The sequence below is a fragment of the Ovis aries genome, chromosome 3 (assembly GCF_016772045.2).
Source record: "Ovis aries strain OAR_USU_Benz2616 breed Rambouillet chromosome 3, ARS-UI_Ramb_v3.0, whole genome shotgun sequence".
Lineage (NCBI taxonomy): Eukaryota > Metazoa > Chordata > Mammalia > Artiodactyla > Bovidae > Ovis > Ovis aries.
In genome coordinates, this window is record NC_056056.1 from 69834131 (window position 1) to 69860578 (window position 26448).

At 37.4% G+C, this 26448-nt stretch overlaps 1 protein-coding gene across 8 annotated transcripts in view; it reads right to left on the reverse strand.

Annotated features, from left to right (window-relative positions):
* The window catches only part of ACYP2 (acylphosphatase 2), a 186080-nt gene that overhangs the window by 89105 nt on the left and 70527 nt on the right, over nucleotides 1-26448 (reverse strand). For 2 of the 8 annotated variants that reach the window (XM_027966828.2, XM_060412196.1), the window contains one exon: nucleotides 8140-8192. The exons of the other annotated variants lie outside the window; for them this stretch is intronic. In XM_027966828.2, the coding sequence (XP_027822629.1) occupies nucleotides 8140-8192 (53 nt within the window). The remainder of the gene's footprint in view (nucleotides 1-8139; nucleotides 8193-26448) is intronic. 8 annotated transcript variants of the gene reach the window in all.

Sequence of the window (26448 nt, forward strand, 5' to 3'; positions counted from 1 at the left end):
ACCACAGTTCAAAAGCATCAATTCTTTGGCGCTCAGCCTTCTTCACAGTCCAACTCTCACATCCATACATGACCACTGGAAAAACCATAGCCTTGACTAGACGGACCTTTGTTGGCAAACTAATGTCTCTGCTTTTCAATAGGCTATCTAGGTTGGTCATAACTTTTCTTCCAAGGAGTAAGCGTCTTTTAATTTCATGGCTGCAGTCACCATCTGCAGTGATTTTGGAATATTACTCATCCACAAAAAAGGAATGAAACTGTGCCATTTGCAGAGATGTGGATATGCCTAGAGACTGTTATACAGAGTGAAATGAGTCAGAAAGAGAAATCTGCATAATATTATGTGGAATTTAAAAATAGTTAGAGATGAATTTATTTGCAAAGCAGATATAGAGGCACAGATGTAGAGAACAAATGTATGGATACCAAGGGGGGGAATAGGTGAGTGAATTGGCAGATTGGGATTGACACATAAACACTGCTATGCATACAATAGATTAACTAACGAGAACCTACTGTAAAGCACAAGAAAGTCTACTCAGTGCTCTATGGCGACCTAAATGGGAAGGAAATCCAAAAAAGGGATATATGTATATTTACAGCTAATTCACTTTTCTATATAGCAGAAACACAGCATCATAAAGCAACTATATTCCAATAAAAATTTTTTTAAAAACCAAAACAAAATTAAAACTCTTTCGTAAATAAAGAAAAGAGTAATATCTTACTTAAAAAAAAAAAGGGACAAAGCACCTTACAACATCTGGCATATAATAAGTGCTCGATAAATATGCGTTTACTGATTGACAGGTTTGCTATGAAAGAAGATGTGGCATGAATGTCAAGCACTTGTCTGGCCAGGTCCACAATAAATGCTAGCTGTCACTCCTATAATCAGTCCCTTTAGTGATGACCTGAAGTACCAACCAAGTCTGTAAAGAGGAAAGTGCTTCATATCAGGCATTTTACTTAAAATTTGCAATGGCCACACCACAAGAAACCCCCAATTGATTAGTATCATATGCTATTACTTTGCAACTAATAAAGCAGGCAACTGATAATCTAATCATATATTATTATACATTTTATTAATGAAAAGATAAGGACATATTTTTTATAGACAGTATATATCAGCTATTACCACAATAATCCTACAGAATAAAGCACCTCAAACAAAAAGCTGGCTTATTCTCATGCTCGTGGGTCTATGTGTTAACTGGAATAAGGCTGCTCCAGGCTGGGCTTGGTTAGGTGGCTCTGCTTCTGGCTGTGGGTTGGGCTCAGGTTCATTCCACCTGTGTTCACTCTGGGACCAGGCTGAAAGTGAAAGTGAAAGTGAAGTCGTGTCCGACTCTTTGCGACCCGTGGACTGTAGCCCACAAAGCTCCTCTGTCCATGGGATTCTCCAGGCAAGAATACTGGAGTGGGTTGCCATTTCCTTCTCCAGGCTGAAGGGACAGCAATTCCCTGGGGAAAGCCCTTCTTATGACAAATTACCAGTGTGAAAAACCAAAGCCCAATCATGAAAGCATACTTAAAAGTTTGTGTCACGTCCACTAACATCCCATTGACCAAAGCAAGTCTCAAAGCCAAACCCGGCATCCGTGGGTGGGAGCTGAACAACAGTCAAAAAGTACCCAACAATGAATACTGAAATTTTAAGTAGTTCGGTGTAATTGCATTATAGTGATATATCTGTACTTCTACATGGATTTAAATTCACATTAATGAGCTCTAAAAAGAAAGATCTTATGGTAATTAAGGAGGAGATTCTAAAGAGATGAGGTACTAATGATGAAAATTTCTGATATTTCAATTACTAAATAAATGAGGTAATTCAAGCTTCAGATTTATAATTACACAGGAAGTATTTCAAGCATGTTTTATGTTTCAGTTGAATCAGTCTTTTACTCAAACTGCTATGTCAAACCATTAAAAGTAATTGATATTATTAAAGTAGAAGATAACATATCCTCCTATGTTGTGAGATTTACAGTTGACTAAATACATGTCATTTCTTAGAATTAATATCTGTCATTTAAAAAATCCATGAGTATATCTAGGGAAAGCTCTAACACACCTCAATTATTCAAAGAAAAAAACTTTGCAAAATGTATTAAGATTGATTTTAAAAGGAAAATAAAACATTGAGTCAACATAATTGCTTTGAAGTTTAAGCATTTTCAACAAATGAAAAATTTTGGGATGAAGAAATAGACAACAAAAATACACTTAGCCAAAGGAGCACCAATCAGTTTTCAATCTATGTTTTATAAATTATTCAGTGCAAGCTTAGAGAAATGATTTTAATTAAGAAAGATTATACTTGGGTATTAATATGATAAAATATTCTGACATAATATTTCAAATCCACGTGAAGATAACTGAAACAAAGAATTTCTTGGCAATATAAAAAAATAAGTTTACCAGAATATTTTAATTTTAGAGCTCCATTGTTCTGTATCCGGGGCTTCAAGTGAAACAGTATTAAATATCCATTTTAGGTATTAGAGCCTCCTTAGAACCAACTGCTTTGGTAAAAAATGCTATGAGCTATCTCAACTACTGGAAAGTAAGTATGGCATTATATATCAATGACTTCTAATTTACTAATCTGTGAATTGCTCTTTTAAACTCTAACACGTTATCATTTCTATTCTACTTTCCCTTATTATCCCTCTTTTCAGAAATCCCCAATAGATCGGCTGATATGAGCAAGTCTCAAATCCACGCTCCTCATGGTGGCACACATAATCCTCCATTATGTTGTCCCAACATATTTTCCATTGCCCCTTGGTATATAGGCATTACTCCTGCCAAGCTGGTCTAGTGATTCAAAAATACTTAAGTATATTTGAAAAAATATACTTGCAAAACAGGCGTCTAGTACCTCTGTATAATATTTGATCCATCTTTTACTTCATTCAAGTCCCACCTCCTATATTAAATATTTCCCAGTTAACTCCATCTTCCAGGGAGCTCTTCTACCTCTAATCTTTGAAAGCATTTATTGCCTGACTGTATATATGTAATTTATCACATAGGAGTCTTAAACTGTTGAACTTGTCATGTGTATCTTACCATCCTTTAGTAGATTATAACGTCTTTAAGTGTAACTTCCATAACCAAGACACAGACCCATCCAAGATTCATTCTCCTTTTTCTACTTATGAATAGAACACTGTTTTTCCTTGGATGGCAATGCACCCATTTAAAAATACTCACCTTCCAAAATCCCTGGTAGATGGAAAATGCCCATGTGACCCAAGTGCTGGCTAGAGAGATAAGGCCTCTATTTATAGAGGTCTCCAGTGAAGATACTGTTCCTGATTGAAAGGGACATAAACACGAATATGAGGCTTGGAGGTGGAAGAGCCTCATGTGACCACAAGGGCAAGAGCTATACCTAAGGACCAAAAAACCTGCATCATCGACGACTTCATGACACCACTGAATAGCCCTAGACTGTCTACCTCTACCCTTCTCTTTACTTGAGAAAAACAACTGTTGGGTTAAGCTACTCGAATTGGATTTTCACTACATACGGCAAAACATGTAGCTTTGTGTAAGAACATTTAAGATACACTCTCTTAGCAACTTTCAAGTGTAGAATATAGTACTGTCAACTATAGAAACTGTATTTTATATTTTTGAATGGAAGATATAAACATGTCAATCTCCCCAAATTAATCTTTACATTTAACACTATTTTAAGAAAAAAATTCAAGTTGTAAAAAATGATTGAAACTTGACAGATTATTCTCACATTTGTTGATCTGGAAGATGACCAACTGTCAGACTAGCCAAAAAATTCTAAGAGGTTTGGCTCAACCAGACATCCACTGAAGCATACTATAGACACTCAATAATTGAAACAGTATGGATCTTGCAAAACAATGGAATAAATCAATGAAACAAAACTTTAAGGCCTAGGAACATATCCATTTATTTATATAGATCATTGTTTATGACAAAACTGGCAGAGGCATAACTTAAAGGTTTTAGAAATAAATAGATTCCTGCCTCATACTATATAAGATAAATTCTATATTGGTTTTAGTTTTAAAATAGAAAATACCAAAGTACTAAAAGAACACAGGCCTGAATAATTTTAAAATATCTGTATTGCAAAGGAATTACTAAGCATGATCCCAAAGGCAGAAATCATAATGAAACTGACAGACTGGATTCATAAAGATGTAAGAATTATGTATGGTATAAACTCCAACATAAGCAATCATCAAAGAAGTTTTTAATGGCCTAATTTTTGATCATCTGAGCTTTGTTAAATTTATTTATTTTATAATCAAAACACTGGCATGTCAAAAGCCATTAGTAATGATCATAGGGATATATATATTTACTGACACAAAGATATTTACAAAAAACCTGTACCTAATTATGTATGGCATGCTTCCAGTTTTATAAAAAATTGTGTACCTCATCATAAATTTATATATTTTATTATGTAGTTAAAAGTCTGGAAGAATACATATCAAAATCTTAATATCAACTATCTCTAGATGGTATTATGAGTATTCTTTTTATTTAACATATATCATCTAATTTTTCTAGAAGTAAATTTATATTACCCAGATAATAAAAAAAATGTATTTTAAAATTTTTTCATGGTGAAAATAGCCAAGACATAAAAAAGAGATAGTTTCTATTAAACTGTGGTTATTTCTAGGTGGTAGGATAACAGGTGACTTAAATTTTCCTCTTTACATAAAGTTTTTGAATATTTTTATATAGGAATATATTTATTCAATCAAGATGAAATGAACTTGATTTTTAAAATGCATCTGACTACTGTGCAGCTACAAATTATACAACTATTGTATAAAAGGAAATCTGCTAACCCTACGGGTGAACTGACTAATGAAGAATGCAGCGCATGAGCTCCTCAGTTTCACACTTATCACCAGGGTCACATGTAATAAGCTGTGTGTACCATGTCAGAAATAAAGCCATTTTCTTTGTACTCTTTTAGTGTTTTCACTCCTGTTTTGATGCTGGGAGCAGGGAAGTAGGTAGTAAAGGCCTACAATGACTATTAACATGATCATAACTGGGTTATTCCAGACCCAGTAAAGCACAGAGAAATTAATTCAGTCAGCAGTCCAGGGAAAAAAGAGATTACATCTGAGGCTCCAGGATGATGGATGAACTCAAACTAGAATTAAAAAGCAAAACAAAGTAGAAAGTCTATGTGCAATTTGATGCATTATCTATGACAACTGGTTCCTCTAATATGAAAGGCAATCCATGCACTACAGTTATCCAGAGATCATGCTCTCCCTAAGTGTCATTAGCCAGAGGAATTAATAAATTTTCCAAAAGATTCCAATATCTCCAAAACTAAATAAAAGCTTAGGTAACTTGAAGATCAGTTAACAAAAAAAAGAGTCTCCAGCTTCAAATGGAAAAACAATCTAACATGCCCTGCTAAAAACTGAACATGGTTACACCATCACCCCTTTTACTACACCAAATACCAAATTCATTCATCATTCATTCATTTCTTCAGTTGTGTATCCCTTCATTTCCCTACAATGAATACCTACTATGTGCCAAGTTCTAAAGCAGGCAGTAGGTGGAGCTTACAACCAGCTCCTTACCAAATGTAAACATGTTAACACCCCTGACTGAAATCTTGCCACATATAAATTAGCTAAAAATAAATTAGGAAAAAAAAGGAATAAAGCAAAATTCCTGGCATCATGAGAGATACAGGTTTACTCTGACTAAATGTTCAAGCACTGATTGTTCTACCCTTCTGATAAATTAGAGACAGAAATAATGAATTTTAAAGTTGGAGAAGAAAGACAGCACTGTAGTGTAGAGAAATGGGAGACATAAAGGGTAGGGGGAAAAAACTGGTGAGCCTAGAGTTAAATTTATTCTTTAGTAAGTGAATCACTTATAATATCTAGGAATTAAATATAACCAGTAGAACCTGGAAACTGAACATCATAGTCCTCAGAGTAAAATAAAAATTATATTCTCAAACGGAGAAGTAACTACACGGCCCATAGCCCAGTCTTGTTACAGAAGACATCAAAGACAGACCTTATAGTCAGTCTTTTACCTCAGCTAAGCAGAGCATGATCCTCACAGCCTCCACAGAGCAAGAACTTCCCCTAGTTAGGCTTGTCTCAAAACCTAGGACATACCTAATTCTTTGTATTTCATGTCTGGTCCTGGACATCAAATGTAAATAGCAGTGTAATGTTGTACTTTAATAGAGGATCTAGAATTGAGAATCTATTTACCAGCATACTCAGATAGAAATCTGGTTCTCCCCATCAGGAACTGCTGAGTACCCTCTATAGCAGTAGTTCTCAAACTAAGTTCTATGAATATTATTATTAAAGTCTTATGATATTTAAAGAAATTTTATTTTTATGACCATCTTTAAAAAAAGAAGTTTTAAGGATAGTCTGCAGCTCTGGGATGACCCTGTGCAACTGCGTATTGCTTTACGATTTTTATGCAGTAATTTGTATGTGCAACTGAGTTTGTTGATTAACATCTAGGAAAGCTATAACTGGAAGGCTTTATATAAGCAAAGAGGTGGGAGAGACCAGCAACATCTCTGACTGTGCCAACTCATATCAATTTACTAGAAATAAGTATGGTCTTCATTTTCCAAAAAGAGTTTCTGTACCCCTGATCCTTAGTAATAGTTGCATCAGATATTTACTTAATGAACGTATCAGTTAGGCTAGCTTTTTCTCCAAGTAATAAAGCTTTACACAGTGGCCAAGTGATACATCTTTAATGTGCTGTTTCAAGACTACTCATTGGCAAAGATGAGGTTTGGTTTGCCTAAGTTCCAATCAGAGACATAAAGGTTTTAATACTGCTTGAAATACATACTACATAAACAGGCATTTGCTGAGTAAGTATTATCTAAATCCAAATACAGAAAACAGATGAACCATGGAACCGCAGTTAGGGTGACATGTTTCTGCTAAAATTCTCCATATCAACACTGTTTCAGCAAAGCAGTGTCACCCATCTCACTAAACCCATGTTGATTTAAACTCAATTATAATGTTCATCTGAACTGTAATGGTATTGTCATATTTAATTTCTACATTTGTTTTGATTTTATTTAGCATAAGTTATAAGCATAAAATACATGTGTGCATACGAAGTAACATACTATATGCATACTGAATAACATAAGTAATACAAGAAAAATGAGGAATTTAAGTAATATTGTAATAGTTTCAGTCAATACAAGAAGTCCACAGCAGTTTTATTCTTCAAGAGGACAGGCTACGTCCCTCAACTTGAGGAACTCTGCTTCGTGACATAGGTTAGCTTTATCCAGGATTTAAGAGAAAAATAACATAGTACCATGGTTCTCTACTTTTTTATTTCAAATGAAGTTTTCTACATCCTTGCATCTGTTTTGTTTCCCAACTTCCCGGCTCAAAGTGGCAGGCCATCTGGAGGTGGCCAGAAACGGACACCATCAGGAAAAGAAACCCCTTTTGTAACAGTAACTATACTGAATGTAACTGCTATCATTTTTGTCTGAACTGTCAGTTTCTGTAGAGACAGGATGGCGTCAGAGCCTGTCACAACTGGGAGGCTTAATAAATGTCTGCAAAATGAAGGTCATTTTCTCAGCTCTTTTTACTCCAGTCTGGTTTAAACAAACTGTGTCAGAACCCTGTCTTAATATAGTTACTTTAGCTGTGTAAGAAATACTCTACAAGAAGAGGATAATTTTGTTGATGGAACATATAGTCACGATCTACTAGCAAGTATTGATATCCTTAGAGACCAGCCTCTATAGAAGGCTCTCTGAATGATAAGAAACAATGCTAAAATGATGCAAACAGTACATTCAAATTTTCCAGAGAAAATAAAAACATGAGTAACTTTTATCTCCTTTCCATAAAAACCATTAACTGTGAAATAATAAATTCCCCAAACAAGTCAAATCTTCAACATGGAATGAAAAAAGCAGTATATTCAGAGACAGTATTTAAAATACCTCATTTAAATATATTTTAAAAATCTACTGAGCCAGAAAAAATGAAAAAATTCCCTATCTCCCCCACAAAAAAACAATATTTTAAGAAAATAGATTTAAAAAAAATTCCTGGGTGGTACTAACCTGGAAGCCAGCACACATTCCTAGCTTCATTCTTAAGAACTGATGAAATACATCTGCAAAAATAAACAGCTTGAGAAAGCTGAGCTTGCCCAAAGAAATTAATTAAAAAATAACCCCAAACTTGTTTTTGTCATTTCCTCAATACTTTTCTCTAATAATGGAGAAATCAAAGTATAATCAACATATACAATCACAATAGGATGTAAGGATACAATCTGACAAATGACTAATCCTATAAAATTTGATTTATGAGACAGTATTGCTCAAAACTATATGAAAGTCACATTTTTTTTCTTTTTACTGTTCCCTGTAACTGGGATCTATTGCATGACCTGAAAAAAAAAAAATCTCTTCTTCCCTTCCAAAGTCTAAACATAAATGCTTATCAGCAGGCTTCCTAATGAGTTAAGTCAATCACTAGGCCACTATTTCAGTTTGTGTTTCTGCAGCAGAGCGGCTTTGGAGCTAAGAAAATCACTTGTCTTGTATCCTGCTATTTTGGACAAAAACTAATTTCCTGCCCAACCCTGGGAGTCACATGATTCCAAGCTAATGGAAAGTCTGCTTTCCATCATAAAATGAAAAGTCATGTAGAGATCAAGCTCCAACAATTAAAAAGATACACACACATGCTTAACTTCCATTCCCCATCCTAGGATTTAATAAGAACATCGTAGTATTCTTAGGGAAAACAAGACTGTCATATAAGTTGAAAATAAGAAGTCCAAGATTAGGGACAGTATATTATTAATATCAGGATCAGAACTGAAAGAGAAAGAAGAAAGGAGACAGAGAGAGATCCACTCTAGGACTACAGGGGAAAAAAATAACTAAAAAGATTTTTAAGTGAATTGAACTACATAAGAGGAAGAAAAACTTAGAGACAAATATAAACAAACAAAAATGTTAGAGGATGAATCCAACTAGACGACCTCTAACTGAATCATGCAAGGTCAAACAAAAAGCAAGCTCGACATCTCTCCGAGTTGGAAGCATACACCAACCACAGGAGGAGCATAGCCCAGAAGATACATTTTATGGATATGTGTGAGGTCCTGGAACATTTTGTGTTCTAACAATTTTAGGATTTCAGAAATTCCACAGGATAGCAAGCTTTTCAACTTTCTTTCTCTAATCCACATTTTGGCCACTATTCTAATTATGTGTTCAACAATGCCCAGTTTTGAATGCACACAGAGAACTTGAAAGCTAAGCTTCAAAGGACAAACTGAAATAAAACTATTATATAGATTACCTTAAAAAATATTATGGAAAAAGTCCAAACTGAAAAGAAGGATGGTTTATAATCAACAAGGATATATTGTACAGCACAGGGAACTTTATTCAATCTTCTATAATAACGTATTTGGGAAAAGAATCTGAAAAAGGGAATGGATATAGATATGTGTATAACTGAATCATTTTGTTGTATACCTGAAACTAACACAATATTGTAAATCAATTATACTCCAATAGAAAATAAAAATTTTTTAAAAAGGATGGCATGGTTTATATGTTTTATGTCCCTCCCACTCAACTTTGGAGTACTAAAATACACATTTGAACCTTGATTACTAGCGAGTTGTACTAAATTTTGAATCCAAGCTACTCCAAAAATCCAGCTACTATTTTCTTTAATTGTGATTCATACCTACATTGACAAAAATGTATGCAAGATGCTAGTGATAATTAATTTTATGTGTCAACATGGCTAGACTACGGTGCTCAGTTGTTTGGTTAAACACTCAACTAGATGTTGCTGTAAAGATTTTTAAGATTTGATTCATGTTTATAATCAGTTAACTTTAAGTAAAGCAGATTACCCTCCATAATGTGGGTGAACCACATTTGATCAGTTGGAGATGTTAGGAGCAAAGACTCAAGTTTCTGAGAGAAGGAACTCTGCCTCCAGCCGGTGACTTAACTACTTTACCTGAATTGCCAGTCAGCCTGCCTGCCCTACAGATTTCAGATTTGCCAGCTCCCACAATAATAAACCTCTTTCTCTTTTTCCATATCAGTTCAGTTCAGTTCAGTCGCTCAGTCATGTCTGACTCTTTGTGACCCCATGAATCCCAGCACGCCAGGCCTCCCTGTCCATCACCAACTCCCGGAGTTCACTCAAACTCACGTCCATCGAGTCGGTGATGCCATCCAGCCATCTCATCCTCTGTCGTCCCCTTCTCCTCCTGCCCCCAATCCCTCCCAGCATCAGGGTCTTTTCCAATGAGTCAACTCTTCGCATGAGGTGGCCAAAGTACTGGAGCTTCAGCTTTAGCATCATTCCTTCCAAAGAAATCCCAGGGCTGATCTCCTTTAGAATAGACTGGTTGGATCTCCTTGCAGTCCAAGGGACTCTCAAGAGTCTTCTCCAACACCACAGTTCAAAAACATCAATTCTTTGGTGCTCAGCCTTCTTCACAGTCCAACTCTCACATCCATATATGACCACTGGAAAAACCATAGCCTTGACAAGATGGACCTTTGTTGGCAAAGTAATATCTCTGCTTTTCAATAGGCTATCTAGGTTGGTCATAACTTTTCTTCCATGAAGTAAGCGTCTTTTAATTTCATGGCTGCAGTCACCATCTGCAGTGATTTTGGAGCCCCAAAAAACAAAGTCTGACACTGTTTCCCCATCTATTTCCCATGAAGTGATGGGACCAGATGCCATGATCTTCGTTTTCTGAATGTTGAGCTTTAAGCCAACTTTTTCGCTCTCCTCTTTCACTTTCATCAAGAGGCTTTTAGTTCCTCTTCACTTTCTGTCATAAGGGTGGTGTCATCTGCATATCTGAGGTTATTGATATTTCTCCCTGCAATCTTGACTCCAGCTTGTGTTTCTTCCAGTGCAGCGTTTCTCATGATGTACTCTGCATAGAAGTTAAATAAGCAGGGTGACAATATACAGCCTTGACGTACTCCTTTTCCTATTTGGAACCAGTCTGTTGTTCCATGTCCAGTCCTAACTGTTGCTTCCTGACCTGCATATAGGTTTCTCAAGAGGCAGGTCACCCATATGGATGACCATGTATGCTGTGTGCATTGTGTGTATGTACATATATTAGTATACCACATAGACATACTATAGATTCTGCTTCTCTGGAGCACCCTGATTAATGCAATGCCCAAAACCACAATTAAAAGTAAGTTTATCACATTTACTCTAACATTATGCAGATTTTATAACTTGAGGAAAACACTGGCTATCACACATACAAGATTTTCAAATCATTTGAATAACCTGTGTTAATATGGAGGAAGCCTCTGAATGCTCCCTCTGTAGTGCATAGCTTTCATTACACATACTAAGAGTTTAAAACAGACTGCACCCCCTAGAGGGGAACATTTACTTTGCATTTCCAAATTATATTTCAGAGCAAGTGAATTTCACTTACTCTACAATTGTGGAAAAGATCACAAGAAGATTCAGTTGAACTAAAGTAAATGGATTGGTACACCTGTTTTAGGAAACAAAGACACACCAATACTATGGAGAATTTATATAATGCTAATAGGCAGCAGGTATAAATAAACGATGTCATTTGTGAAAACTACAAGTCTGAGGTCTGTCAAAGCACAGAGGATAAACTATCTTGTTTTCAAAGTGCCATTTAGTACATTCATTTTTCAGCCAGACACAATAAAGGTAGAATTTACTAATTATACCTTTAGCAAAGTGACAGACAACTTAATTAGATGAAAGCATATAATAATATGTTTGGGATATAAACATTTTATAAACATCACAAGTCTTGGGAAAAAAAACTTTTTAATTGGGTAGGAAAACAATTCAGAGTCATTCTCTAAGCATAGCCAGCAATGATGGTAAATAACAGATCTAAACTGCAGTTCACGACATGTGCCTCTAGTTCACAATGTTATCCATCATAAATGTTTAAGAAAAATATTTGCAAGCAAATCAATTACAATGACATCTTTAGGCCAAAGTCCCAAACTTAAAGCCAAATGTCTTCAAGGAGAGGGAATTTGACAAAAATGTGGGAAGTGTCAGGTGTAAGAGAGGTATGGGGGGCAGGGGGCAGGGTTTGCATGTCCCATCAAAAGGTAAGCTTACATCGGAGGCTTCCTTGATGGTCCAGTGGCTAAGACTCAGCTCCTAGTGCAGGGCTCCCAGGTTTGTCCCTGGGTCAGGGAATGAGATTCCACATGCTACAACTAAGCAAGACCTAGCACAGCCAAATAAATACTTTTAAAAAAAATAAAAGGTAAGCTTACATTAAAACAATACAACAGCTTTATTCTATCCCAACAGTATGCATCAGTCCCGGGTAAAATTCAACAAACTGCTGCTACCTTGTGATACTTGAACTAGAGAACAGAAGTAAATTAGAACAGTAAATACATGAATTAGTTAAAGAGAATATAACTGTAACTATCTAGAAAATTATCTTCTAAAAGGGAATTTGCTTGATTAGTACATTACTCATAATTATTTATATACATTGAACCCTAAAGCAAAGTCTGTATCACATGAAAGGTTCAAAATGAGTTGCAGGTGAGTATCCCTGATCCAGTTATGTGAGATACTTCGGTGACTCTACAGATAAAAGGCTCTAGGGAGAGAGTTAAACTTCAGGAACTCGAGAATTTTGGAAAAGGGATTTAGGAAAGGAACGAAATTGTTTAGAAAAGACTACTTAGAGGAGATAGCTGGTGAGGGAAGTCTAAGTCACTACAGGAAGGATGATGAAGAGATGAACCTCCACCATTTCCTGATCCTTGCATGAAGATGAAAGCATCTCACAGCAGCAGTGGTGTGACTGCTGCCTGGCCTGCATACAACTGTTAACTCAAGCCACCCCAGGAGAGTAGTGGAGGGTGGGTGTCTGGTAGGAACAGGTGGGAAGAGGAGGTATCATAAGAGGACATGCAAAGGTTTTGTGAGAACCTAAGGACAAGAACAAACAGCTGTCCTCCCTGTCAAGAATGGAGGTTTCTTTCCCTCACATGGCCTATATGCTTCTCTTTGGCGTTACCTCTTCAATGCTGACTAGTTCCTCCTGGTTCTTCATCTTGCCTTTGACTAAAATAGCCTCTTTACATCCCGATATGTTTCACAGTTTTTGAGCTCAGTTCCTGTGGGTTATTGGCAATATCCACTGTGGCCCGACAGACTTCACTCACCACACCTCTGCGGGTGTTAAGAACACACTCCTTTGGTCTGAAGAAAGCAAAGAAACTTCATAGACATCTAACAGACTACATAACAGCTCAAACTAGGGAAACCAGAATGGACAGAACATGCAGCTTTTACCAAGGCCAAGTCAATGCAAAAAACAATAACAGTTTAAGAAGAATGTTTAAGAGGCTACCCAAAGAGAACAACTACAAAAATTTTTGGAGGGGTTTAAAAAAACATGAAATCTAGGGATAAAATTCCAGTAGAGGAAGAAAAATAGCTAGTGATGAAAACCAAACTAGTAAACTGGAAAATGAAGTAAAGGAACTATCATATAATAAAGCAAAAAATACAAAGAAATGTAAATTTCTGGTAAAAATATGAGGCATTCAAGACAGATCCAGAAAACCTAATATGCAAATATTCAGAAAAAGCAAAAGGAACAGATGCAATGATCAAATAGGAAAACTTCTGCGCTGAAGAAAGAACTGAATTTTCAGATCAAAGGAGTTCACCAAATGCCAGGTATTTATAATGGGGGGCGGCGGGGGGAAGACACACAATTGACAAATTATGATGAAGTTTTTGTAGTTTAAGAGTAATAATCAAGTCATAAAGAGAGCAAGAAAAGACTACCCACGAAGGTAAACTGCCACTGGATCTTTCATAAGCCACTCAGGAACCTGAGAGATGTATACAGGTTTTAAAGAAAAAAGGACTGTATTCCAAGACCCCTATGTCGAGGAAAGATATAATCTATATAGTGCAAATGAAAAAAATTTCAAACTTATAAGGAAATTCATAAAACAAATCACTTTTTTTATTTTAAGGAAAAGGCATTGCAAGAGTACTCTAAGCTGATTCATGTTAATGTTTGGCACAAACCAACACAATTCTGTAAAGCAATTATCCTTCAGTTAAAAATAAATTAATTTTTTAAAAAAGACAAAACAGTACTCTAGGTTCAATGTATTTTAAAATTTATTTTTAATTGGAGGATAATTGCTTTACAATATTGTGTTGGTTTCTGCCATTCAGCAACATGAATTAGCCACAGGTATACATATGTCCCCTCCCTCTTGAACCTCTCTCCCACCTCCCACCCCTTCCCACTCCTCTAGGTTGTCACAGAGTACTGGGCTTGAGTGCCCTGGTCATACAGTGGATTCCCACTGGCTGTCTAACTTTACCTATGGTGATGTATATGTTTCAGTGCTCCTTTCACAGTTCATTCCTCTTCTTCCCCTCTGGTGCCCACAAGTCTGTTCTCTACATCTGCATCTCCACTGCTGCCCTGCAGATAAAGGGCACCAGCTGCTGCGCTGCCCTCACTACCATCCCTCATCATTAATACATGCATTAATATATGATATTTGCTTTTCTCTTTCTTACTTACTTCACTCTGTATCTAGGTTCATCTACTTCATTAGAACTGAGTCAACTGCATTTCTTTTTATGGCTGAATCATATTCCATTATATATATGGACAACTTCTAAAATCAATGCAATACATTATATCAATAGAAAGAAGGAAAACCAAAACATCTGATCAATTCAACAGACCCAGAAAAGCCACTGGACAAAATCTAGCATCTTTTCATGATTAAAAACCCCAGGAACAAAATAGGAATAAAAAGGAGTCTTTTCAACCTCATGAAAGACGTTTATAAGAAAACCATAGCTAACATTATTCTTAATGGTGAAAGATTTCCCCCTAAGGTTAAGATGAGATATCTGCCCTCACTACTACTTCTACTCAACCTTGTACTGCAGGTTCTAGTCGGGGCAATTAGGCAAGAAACAAAAATATAAGACACCTGGATTGATAGCTCAGTTGGTGAAGAATCTGCCTGCAATACGGGAGACCCTGGTTCAATTCCTGGGTCAGGATGATCCGCTGGAGAAGGGATAGGCTACCCACTCCAGTATTCTTGGGCTTTCCTTGTGGCTCAGCTGGTAAAGAATCCACCTGCAATATGGGTGACCTGGATTCATTCCCTGGGTTGGGAAGATTCTCTGGAGAAAGGAAAGGCTACCCACTCCAGTATTCTGGCCCAGAGAATTTCATGGACTATATAGTCCACAAGGTCGCAAAGAGTCAGACACAACTGAGAGATGGTCACTTTTACTTTCAGATTGGAAAGGAAGAAGGGAAACTATCTCTATGTGCAGATGACATGATTCTGTAGATAGACAATCCTAAGAAATCACTGAAAAACTATCAGAACCAATAATGAGTTTAGCAAGGCTGCACAATGCAAGATCAAATCCAAAAATCAATTGTATTTCTGTGAAAATATGAAAATAAAATTAAGAAAACAACCCTATTAACAATAGAATCAAAAGGAATAAAAGACTTAGGGATAAATTTAACAGAAGAAGTGCAACACTATGCATTAAAAACTATAAAACATTGTTGAAAGAAACTAAAGAAGACCTAAATAAATGAAAAGAAATCCCATGGTTATGAATTCCAAGACTTAATATTGTTAAGATGTCAATACTCCCAAATTGATCTATAATTTTGGTAAAATCACCATTAAAATTTTAACTTTATTTTTTTGCAGAAATGGACAACCTGGTCTTAAAATTCATATAGAATTGCAAGGAATTACAAATAGCCAAAAACATCTTCAAAAAGAAGATTAAAGTTGGAGGTCTCACAGTTTCCAATTTCAAAACTTCCTATAACCAGTAATCAAAACTGTGTGGTACTGGCATATGAACAAATTATGGATCAACAGACTAGAACTGAGGGTTCAGAAATGTGTCTATGCACCCACAGTGAATTGATTTTCTACAAGGGTATCAAGATTATTCAATGGGGAAAGAATAGTCTCTTTAACAAATGTTGCTGGGAAAACTGGACACCTAAGTGCAAAAGGATAAAGTTGGATCCCTAACCTTATACCATATGCAAAAATTAACTCAAAGTGAATCAAAGACCGAAATATAAGAGCTCAACATATAAATGCTTAGGAAAAAATAGGTATAAATTTCTATGACTTTAGCTTCAGCAAGATTTCTAATATGTGACAACAAGAGCATGAGCAGCAAAAGAAACATGAACATCATCAAAATGAAAGAATATTGTGCTACAAAGACACCAAGAAAAGAATCCATAGAAGGGGAGAAAATATTTGCAAATGCTATATCTGATAGGGGTCTAATACGCAGGATGTAAAAAAAAAAAAAAAAAAAGATCTCTTATAACTCAACAATTAAAAAGACAAATAACCTAAATGTTTTAAAGACAGTCAAGGGATTTGGACAGAAATTTCTCCTAAGAGTATACACAAATAGCTAATAAACACACGAAAAATGTTCAACATCATTAATCACTGGGGAAAAGCAAATCAAAACCAAATGAGATATCACCACATGCTCACTAGGATGCTAAAATTAAAAAGACTGTAATAAGCATTAGTGAGGTTGTGCAGAAAAACTCTCATATACTGCTTTGTAAAATGGTACAGTCACTTTGGGAAACAGTTTGGCTACTCTTCAAAAAGTTCAACGTAGAGTTACCAAAGGACCCAGAAATTTTAAGAGAACTAAAAACATGTCCACGTGAAACTATGTCATGAATGTTCATAACAACATTGTTCATAATAGCCAAGAAGCGAGAATGATCTAAATGTCCAAGAAGTGATGACTGGGTAAATAAGATGCGGTGTATTCATATGATGGAATATTATTCAGTCACAAAAAAGAATGAAGTATTCATACATGCCACAATGTGAATAAATCTTGGAAAACATGCTAAGTCAGTCACAAAGGACCACATATTGTAAGATATCATTTATATGAACAGGCAAATCCATGGACACAGAAAGTAGGTTAGTAGTTGTCAGAAGCTGAGGGTACAAGAGAAGGAGTGACTTATATAAAGAATATAAGGATTCTTTATGGGGTGATGAAAATATTCTGCAAAAAGATAATGGTTGTACAATGTTGTAAATATACTAAAAACCACTAAATTGTTCTCTGTAAATGGCAGAAGAGGACATCAGATTTGAAGCACAAAAAACAAATCAATGCATAGCTGCTGCCTTAAAGACAGAGAGAGCCACGAGGCTCCTGAGAGCTGAGAGTTAACCCCAGAAAATAGCCAGCATGTAAGCAGAAACCTGGATTTCCCTGGTGGCTCAGACAGTAAAGAATCTGTCTACAATGTAGGAGACCAGGATTTGATCCCTGGGTTGGGAAGATCCCTTGGAGAAGGGAATAGCAACCCACTTCAGTATTCTTGCCTGGAGAATTCCATGGACAGAGGAGCCTGACAGGCTATAGTCCATGGGGTCGCAGAGTTGGACACGACCGAGTGACTAACATAGACACACACACAAGCAGAAACCTCAGTCCTACAACCACAGAAAACTGAATTCTGCCAACAACTCAAAAGTGCCTGGAGGTGGGTTTTTCACCAGTGCCTTCAGATGAGAACTCAGCCCATTCAACATCTTGTTTTCAGCTTTGTTTTGCCCCAGTCAGAGAATCCAGCAATGCCATGTGTGTGATCAGGTCACCCAAGATGGCTGTTCTCTTGTTCTCTGTACATCTCCTACTTGACCAGTCCCTGCTCCACCTATATCCTACTCACATGACTGACTGACCTATCTTCTTAATCATGGAGCCTAGTCAGTAAGTGCCTACACACTTGTCCCAGTCTCAGCTATGACTGTTCTAATCTGTAGCTGAGAACTTCCCTATGAAAGCTTATCAAAGGAGTGGTGAGGGGATATGCTCCTCTGGTTTCCCTGGTAACTGATGAGCCAGCCTGATGATGTCAGTTCCCTCCTCCTTGCCCAATCCTCTCACCTCACATCCTGCCCACCATCTGCTACACAGGGTGGGGTAATTGCTCTAGGACCTTGCTTCAGTTCGACCCCGTGGACTGTAACCTACTAGGCTTCTCCATCCATGGGATTCTCCAGGCAAGAATACTGGAGTGGATTGCCATTTCCTTCTCCAGGGGATCTTCCCAACCCAGGGATCGAACTCGGGTCTCCCGCATTGGAGGTAGATGCTTTAACCTCTGAGCCACCAGGGAAGTCCTCAGACATGTAAGCTCCCTCCATCCATTAGACCACTGATGTCTCTGTTGCTGATTCTGGGCTCTTTCTTCACTCTTGAAGCTGGGCAAGGACATGACTTGAAGGCCTGTGGGGTGAAGTCCAACACCACGCCAAACATCTGACTGCAACACTCAATAAATGGGTGTTGTTTAAAACCATTAATTTTGTCAGTCAGCTCAGTTCAATCACTTAGTCATGTCCAGCTCTTTGCGACCCCGTGGACTGCAGCACGCCAGGCTTCCCTGTCCATCACCAACACCTAGAGCTTGCTCAGACTCATGTCCATTGAGTCGGTGATGCCATCCAACCATCTCATCCTCTGGCATCCCCACTCCTCCTGCCTTCAATCTTTCCCAGCATCAGGGTCTTTTCTAATGAGTCAGTAATTAACTTTGTAGTAGTTAATAAACAAGTGTTACTTTAAGCTATTAATTCTGTAGTAATTTGTTACATAAGGATAGAAAACTAACACACTCCCCACAGAAAAAGTGGCTGGGTCTTTGTGAACACTGTTCACCACTTTTATCAGTAAAGGCAAGGAAGTTTAATCCCCCTGGAGAAAACCAATGGGACAGTCAGTGGTAAAGTCTCCCAGCTTCTCCCCAGCCTAGGGAATGGGGAGAGGGAAATTGTCCTGGAGATGCATTCTTCATGATTCTTCAGAGGGTTCTCAGAGACACAGTGCCCCTGGCCCTATGGTAACAGAGCCCAACTCCACAGCAACCCTTCACTGACTTTTCTGGCTCCCCTATTTCACTCTCCCTTCTCTATTATTCTGCTTCCTGGGATCACCTCCCAGATAAATGGTCCACACCCAAGCCTGGATTGCAGGCTCTGCTCCCTTGGGAATTAAGTTGTGGCAGAAATCTGTAGATGGCCCATATATACACATTCAGCCCCTTTTCTGCAGTAAAAGAACCCTAGTTTTACTTGACATGGCAATATGCCCAGCTAAAAGCATTTATTTACCACCCCTTCCTGTGACTAATGAAGCACAGGTCACTGAATGGAGCTCCTAAGAAATCGCTTTAAAGGCAGATGACCCAGTCAGGAAGCAGGTCTCTTTCCCTTCTTTCGTCTTGCTGCCCGGACTGTGGATATTAAAGCTGGAGCTGTGGCAGCCACCCTCCGACTATGAGGAGACATAGAGCATGAAGTTTGGATCCTTGTGACTAGAGCACTGCCACTTGAGCCCTAACTGTATCCTCAGGACATCTCTTACATAAGAGAAAAACAAACCTGTGTTTTCTTTCAGCCAGTATTACTCGGGTTTTCTGTAACATACAGCTAAGCCTATTTGTAACATTTACTCAAGAAATAAAATCTGTGAATCACATGGAAGATGACTAAATATCCAAGAAGATGTGTGTTAGAAGCACTGAAGGAACTGACAAAAGCAACATCCCAAAGGAACTAGGAAAGCTAACAGAAGAGAAATGCCAACTCGTAGAGCGAGGCACACACTATTTTTGAAAATAAAAACCTGCCCCTGAAAATTTAATTAAAAACAAGAGAGTCACACAGCTTAGCCACTTTTGAGTCTTGAGGTCTCTAGTTTGATTTAGTTTGAGGTCCCCAAAATAAGCAAATGCATGTGGTTCTCTTTTCCTACTTCCACTTGAATATTCATTATCAAAAAGCAAAAAAAAACCCTAAAATAGCTTTTAGAGTTTTCACTAGTGATACCGACTGAATATTTATATTTTAAGTATCATCACAGTCAAATAACCACCTACTGCCTGGATAGCATTTTAATTAGGTGTAAAGGTATATAAAAGAAGAAGATAATTCATTCCTAATCCAAACAGTTTTCATATCTAACTAGGGACTGAGTCCTTTACCTGTGGAATCTGATTCTATCCTAGGAGATAGTGTCAGAATTGAGCTGAATTGTCAGACATCCTGCTGGCGTCTTTTCACTGTTATACAGTGTTCCCCAAGGAAAATGCTGATGGGGTGAAGGATAATCTGTCTTGAGGATTATATATATATATCATGACTATTTAAAACTCTGATTTTCAAATGTTTTTGAACAAAGTACAAATAAAATAAAATGAATGAATTATTTTACTCTACAATTTAAAACAAATTAAGTCAACCATAAATCACAATATTTCTATTGTCTCCCAATTCATAATGTCAACTACTTTCTAACATATTATTTTTATATTTTTCCTGTATTGTATTTTGTATTATTAGTTTTGTATTTGCAAGTACAAAGAGAATATCTTAATTACAAAACATATAAATTGCTGCCATTATTCCACTTGAATGGGCTTTCTGTGAGATAATAGTTGTCGATCATTCCAGACTACTTCCAGACAATATTGTAGGTTAAAAAATATAAGGTTGATTTTTATCATTAGTATAAATCCGCATAATTATTAAATGAAAATTTGACCTTGTAAGCAAAATAAGAACACACGTGAAAGAAAGCAAACAGAAAGAAAAGTTTTGTTTTACCTTGAGCACTAATTATGACTGTGTGCCAGGTTCAGGAATTATGTACATGATTCAGACTCATGGTGGAGTCAGCCCTGGGAGTTCACTTCAGTTCTACAATCTATAAGTGATGCCTGTCTCAAAAGTTTCTTCACCCTCCCTACACTTTAGTTTCCTCAACAGTTAAACTTTAATAACCACCATTTTAGAGAGTTAGACTTGGAATTAAATGAGATAATAACTTTATTAATGTTTTAACAAATACATAAGCATTCAGCAAATGGTACCTATTATTTCTACAGCTCCAATACTTTGGCCACCTGAATCAAAGAGCCCACTCATTGGAAAAGACCGTGATGCTGGGAAAGACTGAAGGCAAAAGGAGAGGGGGCGGCAGAGAATAAGACAGTTAGATAGCATCATGGACTCAATGGACAGGAGTTTGAGCAAACTCCAGGAGACAGAGAGGATAGAGGAGCCTGGCATGTTGCAGTCCATGGCGTTGCAAAGAGCTGGACATGACTTGTGACTGAAAAACAACAAAAATTATCTTCTGTGTTATAATAAAGCTTAAATGTGCATTATTTGATAAATGGAGACTGTAGACCTTATTTTCTTTAAAGGACAGCAAAGACCTCAATAGATTAAAACTTAAACCAAGTCCTTCAACCTGAAACCAAGTGTAGGTTATGGGAAAGGCTTTTTGTTTTCATGCCTAAGTCATATCTCTAATACTTTTATTCATAATATGGCCTAGTAATTGAAACCTAGATTTCTTTTTCCATTTAAAAAAATATTCTAAATCTCTGTTTTTTTAAATAACAGGCAAATACAATGAATACAATGGCAGCAAGGGTTTTTTTTATTAATAACACAACTTCCCAGGTTTTTGCTGGAGTTAGAACCTGATATCATTACAAATGGGTATGTTATCTACATTTTTATTTGGAGCCATGCTCAGATTTTTGGATTTCACCAGAGGAGTAATATTTTTGAAATTTTGAGAAACACCATAAGTTGACAACATTTTATATTTCAGAAATATTTTAATTAAATAGAGATAGCAAGGATATTTTAAAATAGAGCAATAAAAACAGGAATACTAAGGGAAATTTTAAACTATAATCTCCTATCTAAAGCATTTAATTAAAGAAAGAATAGTTTGACACTCTAACAGGAAAAGCATACTTTCGGGATAAGAAAAAATGTTCTTTCCCAAACAAGAATAGCTGGCCTCCCTATACTGATTTATATATGCTCTGTGTGTTTATGCTAATTTGCCTCATTTCTCCAAGGATTAGTTCTTGGATTTAAATTTGGGAATCTTCAATTCAAGTACTAACAAGATTTGATAAATTTAAGATCTTGTGTCTTTAACTGCACATGCCAGATACTATTAGCCAGAATGATTCCCAGCTCTCCTTGGAACCTACATTCTAGTGCGTAGAGATCAATATCAAACAAATTAACTAACATGTTCAGATATTGATTGGTGCTAAGAAGAAAAATGAAGCCGGTTAAGACACAGAGACAGAGCGGAAGGAAATGTATTGAGAGAAATCTTTAACTAGGGCATATCCAAGTAGAGATTCTAATAAAATTAGGGAGTGAGTCATTTGGAAACCTGTGGGAATAGTGATGGTTAATAGTCAGAAAGCATTTTCTCCTGTGCTAGTCAGTATCCTAACTGCTTTACACAGGTAAACTCATTTAATCCTCTTAACAATTGCATACAGGTACTATTATGATCCCTATTTTACAGATAAGGAAACTGAGGCTCAGAGAATTAAGGTAACTTGTGTAAGTCACACAGCTAGTAAATAGAAGGGTTGAATTGGGAACCCAGAGAGTCGGACTCCAAAATCTTTCTCTTAACCATCATCACTGTACTCTGCCTCTCAGGAACACCAGGTGCAAAGACCCTAAGGTGATAGATAATGCACGTGTTTGGCATGTCCCAGAAACAGCAGGAGAACCCAGTGTGGCTGGAGTTGGGGTTAACAAGAGAGACTGAAACACATCAGATCAGAGAGATGGTTGGTACAGTGGAGGAGGGGACCATTTTACGTGGGACCTTGAAATATGCCATAAGGACTTTGGGTCTTATTCTGAGTGAGATGACCAGGCATTGAACCATTTTGAGCAGAGGAGAATCAAGACCCAACTTGTGTCTTGTAAGGATCACTCTGACTGCTATGCAGACAGGAGACTATATTGACTGTGCTGTGCTTAGTCGCTCAGTTGTGTCCGACTCTTTTGTGACCCCATGGACTGTCGCCCTCAGGCTTCTCTGTCCATGGGGATTCTCCAGGCAAGAATACTGGAGTGCATTGCCATGCCCTCCTCCAGGGGATCTTCCTAACCCAGAAATGGAGCCCTGGTCTCCCGCATTGCAGGTGGATTCTGTACTGTCTGAGCCACCAGGTGAGCCCGACTATACTGGGGACATAGATCAAAGCAGGAGCCAAGTCTGACAGCTCCGCAATAATCCCAAAAGGTAAGTGGTGGTTTGGACTATGTGATCACTGAAGTGGGGAGAAGATTATGGATCTATTTTGAAAGAAGAGAATTTAGTGATGGATAGGAGATGGGAAGAGAAAGAAACAGAGGAGTCATGGATGACCAAGATTGTGACCTGAGCAAGTAACTGTAAGGGGCTGGCATTGCTTGTATAGGAAATACTGGCTAAGGAACAGGTTAAAGTGAAGATGCTGATTCAGGAAGTCAGAATGGAGCCTGAGAATCTGCACTTCTAACATGTTCCCAGGTGATGCGGATGCTGCTGTCCACGGAGCACACTTGTGAACAACAAGGCTCTACACTTTGTTTTGTTAAACAATTTCTTCCTGATTTTAAGGAAAAAAGTTCATCTTAAAAATATGAAAATTACCATAAAATAATTCTATACCCAGAAATACTGTTAATATTTAGATGTACATCTTTCCAGGTTTTTTGATATGTTTACATGTTTATGTACATATTAGGAAATATTGTTTAAGAGAATTAAAATCCCATTGTATCCTACCACTTGTTTTTTAAATATAGTGAACACCTTCCAGTTTCCTTAAACATTTTAAACTATTATTTCAATCAGATCAAAACATACAAACTAAAAATATTTAACTTTATTGAGTTTCTGTGCCAGACTGTTTCTTTTCTATAGCTCCCATCCCTAGTGATGGTGAATGGAAAATGTTACTTTTTAAAATAAGTGACATTTTAAAAACAGGCATTTAAATATTTTCAAAATATTTTAAAGACTGTGTTTTGGGTAAACATGCTATCATTTTAAAGTTCAAACTCTATTGGGACTGTGTTTCTCTTTCCAAAAAGCTTCCTTCCCATTCCCTTTTCCCCCAAGATGGCACCTGAGCCCCTGACTGCAAGGCAGAGTGTGTCCTATGCTGGTGACCGAGGTGGAGAGCCTCTGGTCCAAGGGTGGCCCTGTGGGTCCTCACCAGCCTCCACTGAGATGCCCCTTGACTCTCTGGCTCACCAGGCAGTAGTGCTTGCTGAAAAGCAGCTGGTTGCAGGACTAGGTGGGCACATGCAGGCCTTGGACCTTGCCTGTTGCTTCTGGTGTTTGGCTTTCTCATCCTTCCTTGGGTCTCTTGCAAGTTACTTATTCCCTCAGCTTTTCTGTAGGCAGCCCCGTCCAGCCTTCTGTGCTCAGGTTGTGGGCCCCACAAGGCACGTCTCAAGACTGCCACCCAAACATCTCCCTCCAGCCCTGCAGTCCTAGGATATGGGCTGTGTCAGGGAAGTCCAGTACCATTCCTGTGCTCCAGGATACTCCATGTCCTGCCTTCGGGTTTTTAACAAGAGGGCAACAGACTCTCCCATCTGAACCCCTGTTCCTCTCTGTACCCAGTGCAACCTGAAAGGCTTCCTTCCTTCCTCCTTCCCTCAGATGGGAACAGCACCTACATTAGATCAAGTCCTCTCCTACTTTCTGGCTTAGAGTAAAACTATTCACTCAGACTACTGCGTTTTTCTCCTAAAACAAAGAGGAAATTAAAAACAAAATTTGTTTCTCGTAAAACAAATTTGAAATTAGAAACAAACGCTGACTTTAAGATGGTTCACTATGGATAAAGAGCAATAATTTGAAATTTAAATAGCCCCTTCATCTTCCTTCTCCCATGGTGCAGTATCTCAAAAATATCTTTTGGTTATATTCTTCTTAGTGAGTGAACAATATTTCATTATACAGATACTATAATGTAATCCTCTATGATTGAACACTACAATCAGAATTTTCTCCATTAAAAATAACTCACTTATATATAAATCTAAGCATATCTAATTATTTCCTAGGTGTATATGCCTATAAGTGGAATTACAGACTGAAAGGAAAAGGTATGATCACTTTCAAGGTCTTTTTTGGTACATACTTCTAGTTTATCTTCCAGAAATATTTATATCAAAGCAAACTGTAGTGGCTGAGAAAGGCTATATCTACACATACTTCCCATACTAGATATTATCATTCTTCATTTCTCTCCTCTTTCAAAATTGAGTTGAATTTCACATAAAGTCAATCATTTTTTAAAATAAATTTATCTATTTTAATTGGAGGTTAGTTACTTTACAATATTGTATTTGTTTTGCCATACATCAACATGAATCTGCCACAGGTATACACGTGTTCCCCATCCTGAACCCCCTCTCCCTCCTCCTTCCCTGTACCATCCCTTTGGATCATCTCAGTGCACCAGCCCCAAGCATCCATTATCATGCATCAAACCTGGACTGGCAACTCGTTTCATATATGATATTATACATGTTTCAATGCCATTCTCCCAAGTCATCCCACCCTCTCCCTCTCCCACACAGTCCAACATACAGTTCTATACATCTGTGTCTCTTTTGCTGTCTTGCATACAGGGTTATCATTCCATATATATGCGTTAGCATACTATAAGCATCTGAATGCAGAGTTTCAAAGAATAGCAAGAAGAGATAAGAAAGCCTTCCTCAGCAATCAATGCAAAGAAATAGAGGAAAACAACAGAATGGGAAAGACTAGAGATCTCTTCAAGAAAATTAGAGATACCAAGGGAACATTTCATGCAAAGAAGGGCTCAATAAAGAACAGAAATGGTATGGACCTAACAGAAGCAGAAGATATTAAGAAGAGGTGGCAAGAATACAAAGAAGAACTGTACAAAAAAGATCTTCATGACCCGGATAATCACGATGGTGTGATCACTCATCTAGAGCCAGACATCCTGGAATGTGAAGTCAAGTGGGCCTTAGAAAGCATCACTACGGACAAAGCTAGTGGAGGTGATGGAATTCCAGTTGAGCTATTTCAAATCCTGAAAGATGATGCTGTGAAAGTGCTGCACTCAATATGCCAGCAGATTTGGAAAACTCAGCAGTGGCCACAGGACTGGAAAAGGTCAGTTTTCATTCCAATCCCAAAGAAAGGCAATGCCAAAGAATGCTCAAACTACCGCACAATGGCACTCATCTCACATGCTAGTAAAATAATGCTCAAAATTCTCCAAGCCAGGCTCAGCAATACATGAACCGTGAACTTCCAGATGTTCAAGCTGGTTTTAGAAAAGGCAGAGGAACCAGAGATCAAATTGCCAACATCCACTGGATCATGGAAAAAGCAAGAGAACATCTATTTCTGCT